This window comes from Myotis yumanensis, unplaced genomic scaffold (assembly GCF_028538775.1).
Source record: "Myotis yumanensis isolate MYYU_CA2020_CCGP unplaced genomic scaffold, mMyoYum1.0.hap1 SCAF_6, whole genome shotgun sequence".
In the NCBI taxonomy this organism is placed as follows: Eukaryota; Metazoa; Chordata; class Mammalia; order Chiroptera; family Vespertilionidae; genus Myotis; species Myotis yumanensis.
This window is the reverse complement of record NW_027223757.1, coordinates 93,636,302-93,649,595: the sequence shown is the minus strand read 5'-3', so window position 1 is coordinate 93,649,595 and position 13,294 is coordinate 93,636,302. Positions and strand designations below refer to the sequence as shown.

Sequence of the window (13,294 nt, the reverse complement as noted above, 5' to 3'; positions counted from 1 at the left end):
CCACGGAGCCACCGGCCAGGGCCTGGTGCCGATCCGTGTCACTCCTGCCAGTGCTGAGTGAGGGCCTTGTCCCCGTCACGCTGAACAAATGCAGGTGTGCTCTCAGGACAAATGACGGGCAAGGTTCTTACCCAGCCTGTAAGAACTGCTGTGACCTCCTTGCAGATCACAAAAGGCCTTGCAGATCACAAAGTAGCTGCCACTTTGGGCAAACACAGGATGGCTCCTCTGCCTGGGCCTCACCCGGGCCTGCCGAGATCTGTGGGGGATCTGAGTTCCCCCGGTGATGTAGGCAGTGGCAGTGGCTTTGGAGTGTTATGCACCGTAGTTAGTTTCAGGGAAAGACAGTTGATTTTCTTTAGTCAACGAAGACCTTGCTGCCTGCAGCCTCACCCACAGGTACACGCCCCCAGCACACACAGTCCTTCCTGTGGGAGCCCCTGGATCGGGACTCTCCTCCTGGCCCTGACGCTGCTGCTCCTGCGTGGGCTCAGCCTTCTGGCTGCCGACCCCCCTCTGCCCCGCAGTTTGGCGAGAAGGAGGGCGCTGGCTACGCTGGGTTCTGACAGCGCTGCCTTTGGGCAAAGAGCTTGGCCCAGGAAGAGCACGGAGAGGTGCCTGGGCCCCAGACATGTCAGGGGCTCCGAGCACTTGCTCGCTCCGCAGGCACGTCCTGCAGGCTGTGGGCAGCCCTGAGGGAGGGTCCGTGTGAGAGCAGAAGGCGACTTGACCGGCTAGTAAGTTCCCAGAACAGCTAGAGAGGAGTCGGGAGCGGGAGGACCACCCCGGCTCATCCCTGGCCTGGGTCCCCTTGCGGTGTGTCACTCAGACACACCTCGGACCCGCTCCAAGGGGGCCCAGGCGTCCTCGAAAGAACTGGGCAGAGTAGATTGGAATGCACCAACCATCGCAAGCGTTGCTAGCATTTCATTAAGTTTCTTCAGCTCTGTCTGTTCTCCTGTTAAGTATATTCAGTGAGTTTTAACATTTGTTTATTGAATGAAGCCTTTTTATTTCTAGAAATTCCACTTGGTTCTTTTTCATTCAGCTGTGTCACTTAAAAACATTTTTTAAAAATTCTTATTTAGAGAGGGGAGGGGAAGGGAGGGAGAGAGAGATGTGAGAGATGTGAGAGAGAAACATCGAGTGGTTGCCTCCCACAAGTGCCCGACCACGCCCTGACCGTGCCCCAACCATGTCCTGAACTCGAAACCTGGGCATGTGCCCTGACCAGGAACCAAAGCTGCCGCCTTTGGTGTACGGGACGAGGCTCCCACCACCCAAGCCACACCGGCCAGGGCTGCTGTGCCACTTGGTAGTTTCTGTTCCCTGCGGGACCCTCTTTTACTGATTGGAGCGGAGTGGGCATGTCTGGCTTAGAGGATCTGTCTGAAGTCTCTTCAGGTTTGGTCCTGGTGTCTGTTTCGTCCTCCCCTGTGGCATCTAGTTCCTAGGAGCTCCTGGTGACCTCTGAGTGCCTGCTGGCTAATTGCGTTAGAAGAACTGGGTCTGCTGGTGGTAGAGCAGGAGGGAGCACCCTCCTCGGAGAGGGTGTGCGGCCAGCCCCCGGGCACCGCCGGCCCGCCTGCCCCCGGCGCCACGCCAAGCTCGAGTCAGGGGTGTGCACCTCCCAGGGGACTCCAGGGCCGGCTGCTGGGAGGGCCTGTTCCGAGGGGGCCTGGCTCGGATTCCTGTCCCTGTGAGGTGAAGCGGTCCTAATGAAAGTTCCGTCTTCTGCAGCCAGCACAGGCCTCCGGGGGAGAGGGGCTTGGCTGTTTCTGTCTCCGGGCTTCCTTTCGATCTGTCTGCGGAGGACCGCACGGTCTCTCGGTTCTTTAAGTCTTAAAATAACGTCCCTTTGAAAAGTTCAGTTGCTGAGGTTTCTGCTTGGGTTGCTCCGTAGTGGAGTGTGACCACGGCTCAGCCCGGGGCCCAGAGCCTGCCCTCGCAGGGACAGGAGTCCCAGGGGAGCCGGTGGCCTGTCTGGACTGGGAGTGGGGGGAGGTGGCTGTGGGCGACCCAGGAGCTCAGCTGGCCCAGGCCCGTGGCCGCTGGCCTCGCTGCCGCTCTGGCCCCGGGCTCCTGGGTCTCAGGGCCCGATCGCCCTCCTGTCTCAGCTCGCAGGCCTGCTGTGTGACTGGTCACTCCGCCTCCACGTTCCCTCGCCTTCCCTGCCACGCCTCATCCCTTTCCTCCTTCGAGGCTAAGTTCAAGTCCCTCATCTCACATGAGGGAGTCGTTCTAGATTCATGTGTTCATGTGGCAGACAGTCCAGTCCCGGAGCCCTGGTCTAGGGGCTGGGGACACGGCCATGAGCCCCAGGCGGCCCTGCCCGCAGAGCTGGTGAGGGCAGCGGAGGCAAGCCAGCGGCCTGGCAGGCCACGGACCCTTTAGTGTTGGGAAGTGGAATCTAAAAACAGTGCAGTCGACCCATATCCATATTTATATAACACACAGTGGGGAGGGGACCAGGTCTGAGGGAGCCTGGAGCTGGCGGAGGTGGTGAGGCCAGTATCATGCTCTAAGTGTGACAAAAAAGAGAAATAAAAGGAAAGCAGCATATGACACAGCCTCTCTGTCTCTCTCTCTCTCTCTCTGTCTCTCTCCATATACATATGTGTGTGTGTAATACAATATGCGCTTTAGCAGTGTAGTACACGTTGGGCCGAGCCAGAAGGCCCGGGGAAGCAGCCTGCCGGCCTCCGAGGCAGGAGCTGGCAGGCACCAGGCGCTTGGCGGGGCCGCGAGGGACGCCTTTTCTGAAAGAGCAGAAACCCCCCGGGAAAGTTTGCACAGCACAGAGGACAGTGTCCCCCAGTGCACACGGCGTTGCACCCTGGGAAGTCTGTGTTTCCTACACCCGTGCAGACAGGACTCTCTGTGCCCCTCGGCCCCGAGCAGGCCACGGCTGTCCACCGCACGCGTGCGGCCGGTGTCGCGCTGGACAGTCCCGTGCTGCCGGGGCCAGCGCCTCTGTCCTGCCCTCTAAATGTCAGCTGTGACCTCCATCAAAATTGCCCCCCATTTCCAAAACTCCCCCTGGAGTGACCCCACTTCCCCGACTCCTGCGGGGAGCCAGTGGCTCTACCCAGGCAGTGTGGCCCCTGCAGGGCCCTGGGAGCTCCATCAGCCTGAAGAAGCAGGACTTCCGGAGGGGTGACACCCGGCTGCTTCTTGGGGCCGAGCAGAACCCCCTGAAGACACACTTTCCTTAAGCAACAGTGTGCTTCTGGAAGCGATGCCCACTCGTGCTGGCGGTGCCAAGGTGGGCTGGGCAGGGCAGCCCTGGCTCCACTGCTCATGGAATGCCATTCCCCTCCCTTCAAGGACGTCCTGCCTCCTCTGAACTCAGACTCACCCGGTTTCTCCCGATGGTTCCAGAGGCCCCTGCCTGCTCCCGGGCTAGTTTCACTTTTAGTTCAGGGGCTGGAGGGCCAGCTTTTACCAGAGCAGGGCCGTGGCCTTCCTTGGAGGGAGGAGAGGGGCTGAAGGAGAGGGCTCCCCGTCTCTGATCTGTTCCCCCAGCGGCCCCTCCCAGGGCCCGGCACCCGTCTTTCTGGTGTGTTCCATGCTCCTGGAGCACGAGGCGGCTCTCAGAGGCCGGGAGCCCACCCGGCCCAGGGCGTGAGGCCTTCCGGCGACGGGGAGCTCACAGCCTCACTGCAGCCCCTGCTCTTGTCCGAGAGGCCGGGTCTCCGGTGCCAGCATCTCACCAGGACCCGCTCTCCCCTCCCGCCACACCTAGAACAGGAGCTCCCAGCTCATGCCTCCTTTATACACAGAGGCTGACACCCTCCGGAGTTTGGGCTTATGAAACTCATGAGTGTTTTGTGTGTCTCCCCAAATAAAAATTGTAACAGTGACTTTGTCCCTGGGACTTTGATGGGCCCTGTCTTCGGTCCGGTGCCCTCTCATGGGAGAGTTCCCGAGGAGAGGTCTCGGAGAGCAGGGGAGCCTCGCTCACACAGGCGGGGAGAGGGAGGAGGGGTGGTTTCAGGGGAAGAGAAGCCTCGGCCTGGTCCCACCGGGAGCGGGGAGTGACCGGCCCGGCCTCCGGGAGGCCGCGGTCCCCGGGGCCGGAGGAGGCAACCTCGCAACCCCCCGTGGGCAGGATGGCAGTTGGCCAGGAAGGATGCAGGTGTCAGCTGCCAGCAGCCAATGTCCACAGAAGCCGGGCACAGGCAGGGCCAGGGGCGGGGCCAGGAGCCTCTGAAAGTCCCTGGGGCGGAGGGCACGCGTCCCCCCAGCTGAGGTCCTGCTCTCAAACCTGCGTCTCGGACTCTCCACTCCTCTCAGTCCGGGATGCTCCTCGCCCCGGGCCTGCTCCTCTGCCTGTCCCCGGGGGCCGAGTGGGATTGGAGGGCAGGGCGCCGGCTGGGGTTTGGCGCCAGGAGGCCCTGAGCCCGCCCTGAGCACGTGTCCTTCCCGGCCCTCCGCAGACTGCCTCTTCAAGGTGTGCCCCATGAACCGCTACTCGGCCCAGAAGCAGTACTGGAAGGCCAAGCAGACCAAGCAGGACAAGGAGAAGATCTCCGACGTGGTGCTGCTGCAGAAGCTGCAGGTGTGTGCGCAGGTGTGCGCTGTGTGCGCGCAGGTGTGCACCGTGTGTGCGTCAGCCTGCAGGGCCACTGCTCGCCAGAGCCGATGGGCCCTGTGGGGAGTCCAGTGGTTTTAAAACCCCAATATGCAGAGGTTGGCGTTTGCTGCTGTGGAGGAGGTGAGGTGGGGGGAGAAGTGTCCTCCCAGCAGCCCGCTCGGCTGCATGACCCCTTGGTGCCCTTGGAAGAAGGTGCACGGCCCTATGCCAGGGCACGTGGCTCAGTGAGCAGAGGGCGGACTGGGGTTCAGTTCCCACCAGCCCTTCAGCTGGACCCCACGGTGCCATAAACAACCCACCCAGCTGCCCACGGGGTTCCCACTGGCTCCAGGAACCGCATTTGAGAATTAGTCGTAACTTCTCCCTTGTTTTGTAGAGTTGGGGCCTGGGCCCCGAGAGGGGGCTGGGCTGTCTGGGGTCACTCTGTGGTTTGCCGTGGGGCCTGGACAAGGTGTGAGGCCTGGTGGTGGCTTGTGGCCTGTTGGGGCAGTGGCCAGTTCACATCCTGGGTTGTCCTCTCTGGACAGCTCAGGGCCGGGGCCTGGTCGTGCAGGGGAGAGCAGGGGGCTTGTCTGGGCCAGGCCTGTCTGCAGCCTGCTTCCAGCCCGCCCTTGGCCCTGGTGCCCCACCCCACGCAGGCCTTGCTTCTCTGAGTCCCTTGTTCTGAGGAGTGGGTGCGGGGTGGGGGAAGGGTGGCCCCACCCCAGCTGTGAACTGGGCTGGGGAGGGGCTGAGCTCTGTTATAAATACCCCATCGCACTTGCTGAGCTGGGGGCGCTCACAGGCTTCCTCCCTGCCGGACCCAGGCCGGGGCTGAATGGGATCTGGCCTGGGCGTGGGCCCTCACATGTGCACCGACACACACTCAGAGCCACGTGTGTCGCACAGCCACGCTGTAGGCCTGTGAGGCACGTGCACACAGCAAGCCTCCCCAGCAGCCACCCTCCCCCCAGCCTCAGTCAGGGGACCTGGGTAATGGGACTAAAGAGAGGAAGGGGCCGAGGGGCCAGGCTCTCAGGGAGTGCCAGTCTGATGGAGGGGACGGAGCCTGCGTGTGTGCGAGCGCGTGTGTCCACCTTGTACGTGTCTGTGCAGCACGCGGCCCAGATGGAGCAGAAGCAGAACGACACGGAGAACAAGAAGGTGCACGGGGACGTCGTCAAGTACGGCAGCGTGATCCAGGTGAGCCACCTCCCCAGATGCCAGGCTGCTGGGGGGAGGCGCCGGCCGGCACGCCCCCGGGGTGTCCCTAGTGGTGGCTCCAGGAGGCTCTGTGACTGCACGTAGTGGCTGAGTGCCCTGCCTGGGGCGCCTGGGGCGTGTCTCCAGTGCAGTGGCCACCAGCGCAGATGCAGCCACGCGGACTGGGTTCATCATGGCCCCGGGACGTGGGCAGGTTCCTTGACTGCCCGGTGCCTCCGCTTCCCCATCTGCACAACCAGCCCAGTGGCGGTGTCGCCTCTGGGTTGCCGTCAGGATGCGTGTGATGATGTGTGTCAGGAATTTAGAACAGGGCTAGCTTCTATTTTTAAAAAAATATATTTTTATTGATTTCAGAGAGGAAGGGAGAGGGAGAGAGAGAAAAACAGCAATGATGAGAGAATCATTGATCGGCTGCCTCCTGCACGCCCCCTACTGGGGGCCGAGTCCCCAACCTGGGCATCTTCCCTTGACCAGAATTGAAACCAGGACCTTTCAGTCTGCAGACCGACACTCGATCCCCTGAGCCAGATTGGCTAGGACGTAGCTTCTACTTTTGTGATCACCAGTGCCCAGCTGGCGTGTGTTGGTGTGTGCCTGCGTGTGTCTGTCTGTGTGTTTGTGTCTGTGTGTCTGACACTGTGTGCATCCAGCTGTGACCGAGGGTCCAGGGGCCCCCACGGCCCCGGTGGGCTGGCCTCGGGCCCCTCACCCCCCCCCCCCCCCCCCCCCGCCTGCCCAGCTCCTGCACATGAAGAGCAACAAGTACCTGACGGTGAACAAGCGGCTGCCGGCCCTGCTGGAGAAGAACGCCATGCGGGTGACGCTGGACGTCACGGGCAACGAGGGCTCCTGGCTCTTCATCCAGCCCTTCTGGAAGCTGCGGAGCAACGGGGACAACGTGAGGATGGGCCGGCTCGGGGCTCGGGGCTCGGGGCTGGGGGAGGCGCAGGCCACAGCTCTGGGGGGCCGGGTGAGGGCATGTCCAGTTCTCAGAGGGGCAGACTGAGGCCAGAGGCCAGGAGGCCTGCCCTTCCCGCCCTCACCTGCTCCGCCTGTCCCCACAGGTGGTCGTGGGGGACAAGGTGATCCTCAATCCCGTCAACGCGGGGCAGCCCCTGCATGCCAGCAATTACGAGCTCAGCGACAATGCCGGCTGCAAGGAGGTGAGTGGCGTGGGGGCCGGCCGCTCGGGGAGCGGTGACCCCTCCCCGCCGGTCTCCCAGCATGGCCCCCGTTATCCACCGCCCAGGCTGGCAGCCCCAGGGCAGCTGGGCTGGGGCCCGTGCGGGGCTGGCGCTCCCCTCACGCTCTCGGCCCTCATGCTGGCCCTCTCCCCAGAGGCCGGGCTCTGCCTGCCGTCACCCTCTCCACCCTTCCCCAGGTCAACTCTGTGAACTGCAACACCAGCTGGAAGATCAACTTGTTCATGCAGTTCCGCGACCACCTGGATGAGGTGTTGAAAGGGGTAAGGACGGGCCCCCACCGCTGCCCCACAGGTCCCCCTCCCCCCTGACCCTCCCCTCCACGTGCCCCCTGCTGGGGCTCTGCAGCCCCTCCAGCTCCCCTCCACCCCACAGAGGCCTGCCCACCTGCCCATCTACACCTCCCCTTCTCATCTCTGGCCTCACAACCCTCTCTCCATCTCCAAGTCCTGGCTGGCCTCAGTTTCCTCTCTTGCCAAGGGGGTGTCAGTAGCCTGGGGTCCCTGTCCCCCACATTGGGGTGGGCCAGATCCTTTGAGCCTCTGTCCCGTCCCCCATGCCTGCTCCGTGGATCTGGGCCAGGCCCCTGCCCCCTGCCGTGGTTCTAGACCAGCTGGCGTGGGCGCTAGGACATCAGGGGTTGACAGGCCGGGAGAAGACGAGCCTTGGTGGGGGGCAATGGACCCGGAAAAGCTTTGGGAGGGACCAGAGCAGAGGGTGGAGGAGGTGGGGAGGCCATTGGAGAAACCCTGACAACCAGACGCGGGGAGGAAGGAGGAGGGTTCAGAGGCTCCTCGGGCTGCAGGGCACGGAGCAGCCTCCTGGGTGCAGGCAGTGTGTGGAGGGCAGAGTTAGAGGTAGCAGTGAGGGTGGGGCTCCCGGCTGGGGGAATCAGCCGGTACACCTGGCCGTGATACCTGTTAAAGAGACAGGTGACAGGCTCTCGAGCAGCTACATCAGGAGGCTGCCTGTGTTGGCTGCTTGCGACCCTGCTCAGAAGCCTGCGATGCTCCCTTTGCCCCCCTCCGCAGCCAGGCTGCTGTCAGACCTTCCTGTCCCCCTCAGGCTGCCGCACCCTCCTCCTCCCTCCCATCTCCCAGGCTGTTTCCCATCCACCCTTGCTCTGTGCCTTTCCCTCTCTTAAACCTGCACGTCATCCACATATCAATCAAGGCTCAGCTCATGTGCCACCTCCTCCCAGAAGCCCTCCCTGATTACACATTCCAGCTCCCCATCTGTGCAGCACTTAGAAAAGGACACTCACTGGGCTGACCCCCGAGGTGCTGCCCAAGTGGTGGGGTGAGCCGGCCATGGCTCATGGCTCCGATGTCAGACCCCAGGTGACTCAGAAGTGAGACTGAGCTAACAGAGCCGCCCGGTGTTTGCTGTTGCCCTGCACTGCCTGGATACAGAAGCCACCGGGTTCTGCCATAGTAACGGGGCCAGTCTGTGTATATCCCTTCATTCCTTCATTCGCCTGCTCAGGCGTTCACTCCACAGATGTTGTGAGAACTTGTGTCCAGCGCAGTGTAGGGGCGGATATGCCATCAGTGATAACGGGAGCGGCAGCTGTGCCCTGAGGGCCTGCTGGCCCGCGGGGGAGTGTGGTGGAGAGGTGAGGGCACGGGTTCATGCCTCATCTGTCACTGGCTACGTGACCATCGACAGGCATGCACCGCCTCTGTGCCTGAGTTTCTGTGCCTGTAGAACGGGGTAATGATGTGCGCCGGAGGGCTAGGGCGTGGAGTGTGAGAAGGTCATGCAAAGGGCTCACACAGCAGCTGGCGCGTGGTAAGAGTGTGGTGGTACCTCATCATACAAACTAGAATCCACACGTTCTGCAAGGAGGTCACGGCGTTCCCATTTTACAGAAGAGGAAAGTGAGGCCAGAGATGTTAGGGACTTACCCAGGTCACACAGCTCGTAAAGCGGAGCCAGGAGCCAAACTTGGTTTCAGGCCCCAGTCCCTGCACCGCAGCCACTCAGCGGGGAGCGGAGGGATGGGCACGAGGCCCCGAGAGCTGGGCGGGAAGGGCCGGGGAGAGAGATGCCGCCAGGCGGGCCACCCCTCCTGCCTTCACGGAGGGGAGACTTGGGATTGGCCCGTGGAGGCCAGAGGTACTGACGGGAGGCGGGGGTCCAGGGCAGGTGTGAACACGGAAGGCTGGGCCGGCGCTGGGTAGGAGCGTGTCTGCCCCAGCTGAGGGGGCTCTGACTTTGGGGTCTGGCTGAGGGTCCTGGCCGCCCTCTGCTGCCGGCTCTGGAAGGAGCAAATGGGGTCCAGCCGGCAGCGCCTGCGGGGGAGGCCCTGGTCCCTCCTGAGCCCACCCCCCCGCCTGCAGGGGGACGTGGTGCGGTTGTTCCACGCGGAGCAGGAGAAGTTCCTGACGTGCGACGAGTACAAGGGCAAGCTGCAGGTGTTCCTGCGCACCACGCTGCGCCAGTCCGCCACCTCGGCCACCAGCTCCAACGCCCTCTGGGAGGTGGAGGTCAGAGCCCTGCCCCTGGCGCCCAGGCCCAGCCCTTCTCTCCGGCTCTGGCTCCACCCTCCCTCTTCCTCTGTCACTGGGGGGGGACGGGGAAGGTGGTCCCTGCCCCTCCTCTGAGCCCCTCAGGGCCAAGGGGCCAGGACAGGCCCAGGAGCCCCTGCCCAGAGCTCCGCAGGCCTCCAGTGCCCTGCCTGTCCATGCCTCCCCGCAGCACCCCCTGCGGGTAGCTCACCCACCTCACCCTGCACCCCAGGTAGTCCACCACGACCCCTGCCGTGGAGGCGCCGGCCACTGGAACGGCCTGTACCGCTTCAAGCACCTGGCCACGGGCAACTACCTGGCTGCTGAGGTGAGTGGGGGCAGCGGCATCTGGGAGCCCAGGCTGGTGCTCGCGGGCACGCACGCGCTGTGTGCCTGGTGCACGCCACACGCAGACACGTGTCTGGACCCTGCTTCTCTGCACTCAGGCGCTTATTTAACAAATATCAAGTAACCGCATGACTGTAAATGAGCCTGTAAGAATGGCTGTGCCCTGCCCGGTGCCAGGGGCTGTTCTAGGCACTGGGCTACCATAGGGAGCGAACGTCCCAGCATCCGTGTCTGTCCGTGTTGCACAGGCTTGTGTGGACTGGGCATTGTGCGTGTGCGTGTGCGTGTACGTGTGCGTGTGCGTGTGCGTGTGAATGTGTGTTCATCTGTGGGCTCCGGAGGGGCCATGGAGGGCAGGGCCTGGGACTCTCATTGGCGGCTTCTCCAGGAGTCACATGGGTTTCGGGGCTGAGGTGGGCACCCCTGGGGGACATATATGAACTTTGTCTCGGGGTGTGTGTGTGGGGGGGGGGTCACGTGGTATAGCGTGGTGTCTAAGAGCTCCCCGACTTGTTTCTCTTTCTAGGAGAACCCCAGCTACAAAGGTGATGCCTCTGACCCCAAGGCAGCAGGAGCGGTGAGGACGGGCGCAGGGCTTGGGGCTGGGGGGAGAGTGGCGTGCATCGCTCTGGGGGTGGGCGGGCAGGGGGCCCGTGAACCCCGGGAGGTGGGCTGGAGAGGGCAGGCCTCTCCGGTGGGAGGCGGTGGTTCCAGGGGGCCTGAGAGGAGGGAGGGGCTCCTGCCTGAGTTGGGGTCTTCACCAGGGAGTGCAGGGCCGCCCAGGCCGTCGGAACGCTGGGGAGAAAATCAAGTACCGCCTGGTGGCTGTGCCCCACGGCAACGACATCGCCTCGCTCTTTGAGCTGGACCCCACCACGCTGCAGAAAACCGACTCCTTCGTGCCCCGGTGCGTAGGCGCCACGTGCCTGTGGCCTCAGTGTCCCCTGGGACTGAGCTCTGAGCCGTGTAGGCAGCTCACCACCCCTGGACGCTTGTCATGTGCCGGCCCTGGGTGCCGCTCTACCGAAGTGCCTTCTCTCCAGTGGGTCTGGGCGGGGCGGGGAGGGGGGCTGACTGTAAGGCCCCCAACCCTGAGATTCTAGGACATAAGTCACATCAGGAGACTCCCTGGTGTCAGTCAGGCGTTAGCCCTCGTAGGACCCTCAAGCACATGCCCTGTCCAGTGGGACTATGGTGTACCCATCACCAGCGCGGGCGAGGGGACAAACTGAGGCGCTACAGGCCATGCCCTTGGCTGCAGCTCTCGGGCAGGTGCTGTTGGAGGTCCAGATTGCCTTTTACTTCATCATGTTTCATAAGCAAAGCCATGGCTTTCCGCGGTGAAAGCAGCACGTTGACGCTACACGGGACACATGGCCTCGCAGCCTCATTTGTCCAATGGATTTTGGTCCCAAGTGGACAAGCCGTGGCGTGGAGCTCTGGGTGTGGGCGTGGGCGAGGCGCGGGGCCTGGGTCCGTGCAGCGTTAGCGCAGGGCCTCCTCTGGCTCCTCACCTGGAGGGGACCCACCCAGGCCCGTGTGGTCAGCGGGGAGAGGGGAAGCGTTGGGCTGGGGGGCAGACGGCCGGGCGCGCTGTGTACACTCGGGTCCTTCCTGCAGGAACTCGTATGTGCGGCTGCGGCACCTCTGCACCAACACGTGGATCCAGAGCACCAACGTGCCCATCGACGTGGAGGAGGAGCGGCCCATCCGGCTCATGGTGGGGCGCCTGGGGCCGGGGCCGGGGCTGGGGCTGGGGCTGGGCTGGGGCCGGGGCCGGGGCCGGGGCCGGGGCTGGGCTGGGGCTGGGGTTGGGGCTGGGGCCGGGGCCAGGGCTGGGGCTGGGGCTGGGGCTGGGGCCGGGGCTGGGCTGGGGCTGGTGCCGGGGCTGGGGCTGAGGCTGGGTTTGGGGCCGGGGCCGGGGTTGGGGCTGGGGCTGGGGCTGGGGCTGGGCCCGGGGCCGGGGCCGGGGCCGGGGCTGGGGCCGGGGTTGAGGCTGAGGCTGGGGGTTGGGGCTGGGGCTGGGGCTGGGGCTGGGGCTGAGACCCAGGCTTGCCCCTGAGTGCCCTGGCTGACTTCTGTCCCTGCAGCTGGGCACCTGCCCCACCAAGGAGGACAAGGAGGCCTTTGCCATCGTGTCGGTTCCCGTGTCTGAGATCCGAGACCTGGACTTTGCCAACGATGCCAGCTCCATGCTGGCCAGTGCCGTGGAGAAGCTGAACGAGGGCTTCATCAGCCAGAACGACCGCAGGTGGGCGCGGGGAGGCTCCCGAGGTTCCCCAGGGGCCGGCTTCCAGGTCTGCTGTTCGTGAACCAAGGAGCCACCAAGCAGGAGCCGGCAGGCGGGGCTGGGGCGGGGGAGGCGGAGGTGAGGACTGACCCGTGGCGCTGGCCGGCCCGCCCTGCCTCGCTGCTCACGTACTCCCGGAACTGGCCCTGGTTTGATGATGGGACTGAGGGTCGGGTGGAGAGACTGCCCAAGGTCACACAGCTAGTAGGTGGCAGATGGAAATGCAGAGCCCCTGGCGCCAGACGCCCGCCGGTGCCCTGCTGTCCCTTCAGATGGGTGTGGATGCGAGGCTCAGTCTTGGGGCAGGTGGGCGGGGGGGAGGGCAGGGGGTTTGAGAGCAGGTCAGGGTGAGGCGGGCAGGGAAGGTGATGGGCTTTGTGCTTTGGAGAGCTGTGTGTGGGGGAGCCGGCTGCCCACGGAGGCGGGGAGCACGGGCTGGGTAGGTCCTGGGACTTCCCCAGGCGGGCACCTCACTCGTGCTGTCTCCCGTGCCCTTTGTGAAGGTTCGTCATCCAGCTGCTGGAGGACCTGGTGTTCTTTGTCAGCGACGTCCCCAACAACGGGCAGAACGTCCTGGACATCATGGTCACCAAGCCCAACCGGGAGCGGCAGAAGCTGATGCGGGAGCAGAACATCCTCAAGCAGGTGGGCGACCACCAGGGCCTTCGGTGCAGACCTGGGGGCGGGGGACCGGGAGCCAGGGGCGCAGACCTGGGGGGGCGGGGAGGGGAGCCAGGGGCACAGACCTGGGGGGGCGGGGAGGGGAGCCAGGGGCATAGACCTGGGCGGGGGACAGGGAGCCAGGGGCACAGACCTGGGGGGGGACAGGGAGCCAGGGGTGCAGACCTGGGGGGGGACAGGGACCCAGGGGCGCAGACCTGGGGGGGGTACAGGGAGCCAGGGGCGCAGACCTGAGGGGGGGACAGGGAGCCAGGGGCGCAGACCTGAGGGGGGGACAGGGAGCCAGGGGCGCAGACCTGAGGGGGGGACAGGGAGCCAGGGGCGCAGACCTGAGGGGGGGACAGGGAGCCAGGGGCGCAGACCTGAGGGGGGGACAGGGAGCCAGGGGCGCAGACCTGGGGGGGGGACAGGGAGCCAGGGGCACAGACCTGAGGGGGGGACAGGGAGCCAGGGGCGCAGACCT

At 64.5% G+C, this 13,294-nt stretch overlaps 1 protein-coding gene across 1 annotated transcript in view; it reads left to right on the top strand.

The window, feature by feature from the left end:
• The window catches only part of ITPR3 (inositol 1,4,5-trisphosphate receptor type 3), a 63,874-nt gene that overhangs the window by 21,037 nt on the left and 29,543 nt on the right, over positions 1 to 13,294 (top strand). The window contains exons 3-14 of the mRNA XM_070418764.1: positions 4,440 to 4,561; positions 5,693 to 5,779; positions 6,540 to 6,698; positions 6,865 to 6,963; positions 7,182 to 7,265; positions 9,345 to 9,491; positions 9,745 to 9,840; positions 10,387 to 10,437; positions 10,625 to 10,767; positions 11,481 to 11,580; positions 11,951 to 12,111; positions 12,654 to 12,795. Of these exons, the coding sequence (XP_070274865.1) occupies positions 4,440 to 4,561; positions 5,693 to 5,779; positions 6,540 to 6,698; positions 6,865 to 6,963; positions 7,182 to 7,265; positions 9,345 to 9,491; positions 9,745 to 9,840; positions 10,387 to 10,437; positions 10,625 to 10,767; positions 11,481 to 11,580; positions 11,951 to 12,111; positions 12,654 to 12,795 (1,391 nt within the window). The remainder of the gene's footprint in view (positions 1 to 4,439; positions 4,562 to 5,692; positions 5,780 to 6,539; positions 6,699 to 6,864; positions 6,964 to 7,181; positions 7,266 to 9,344; positions 9,492 to 9,744; positions 9,841 to 10,386; positions 10,438 to 10,624; positions 10,768 to 11,480; positions 11,581 to 11,950; positions 12,112 to 12,653; positions 12,796 to 13,294) is intronic.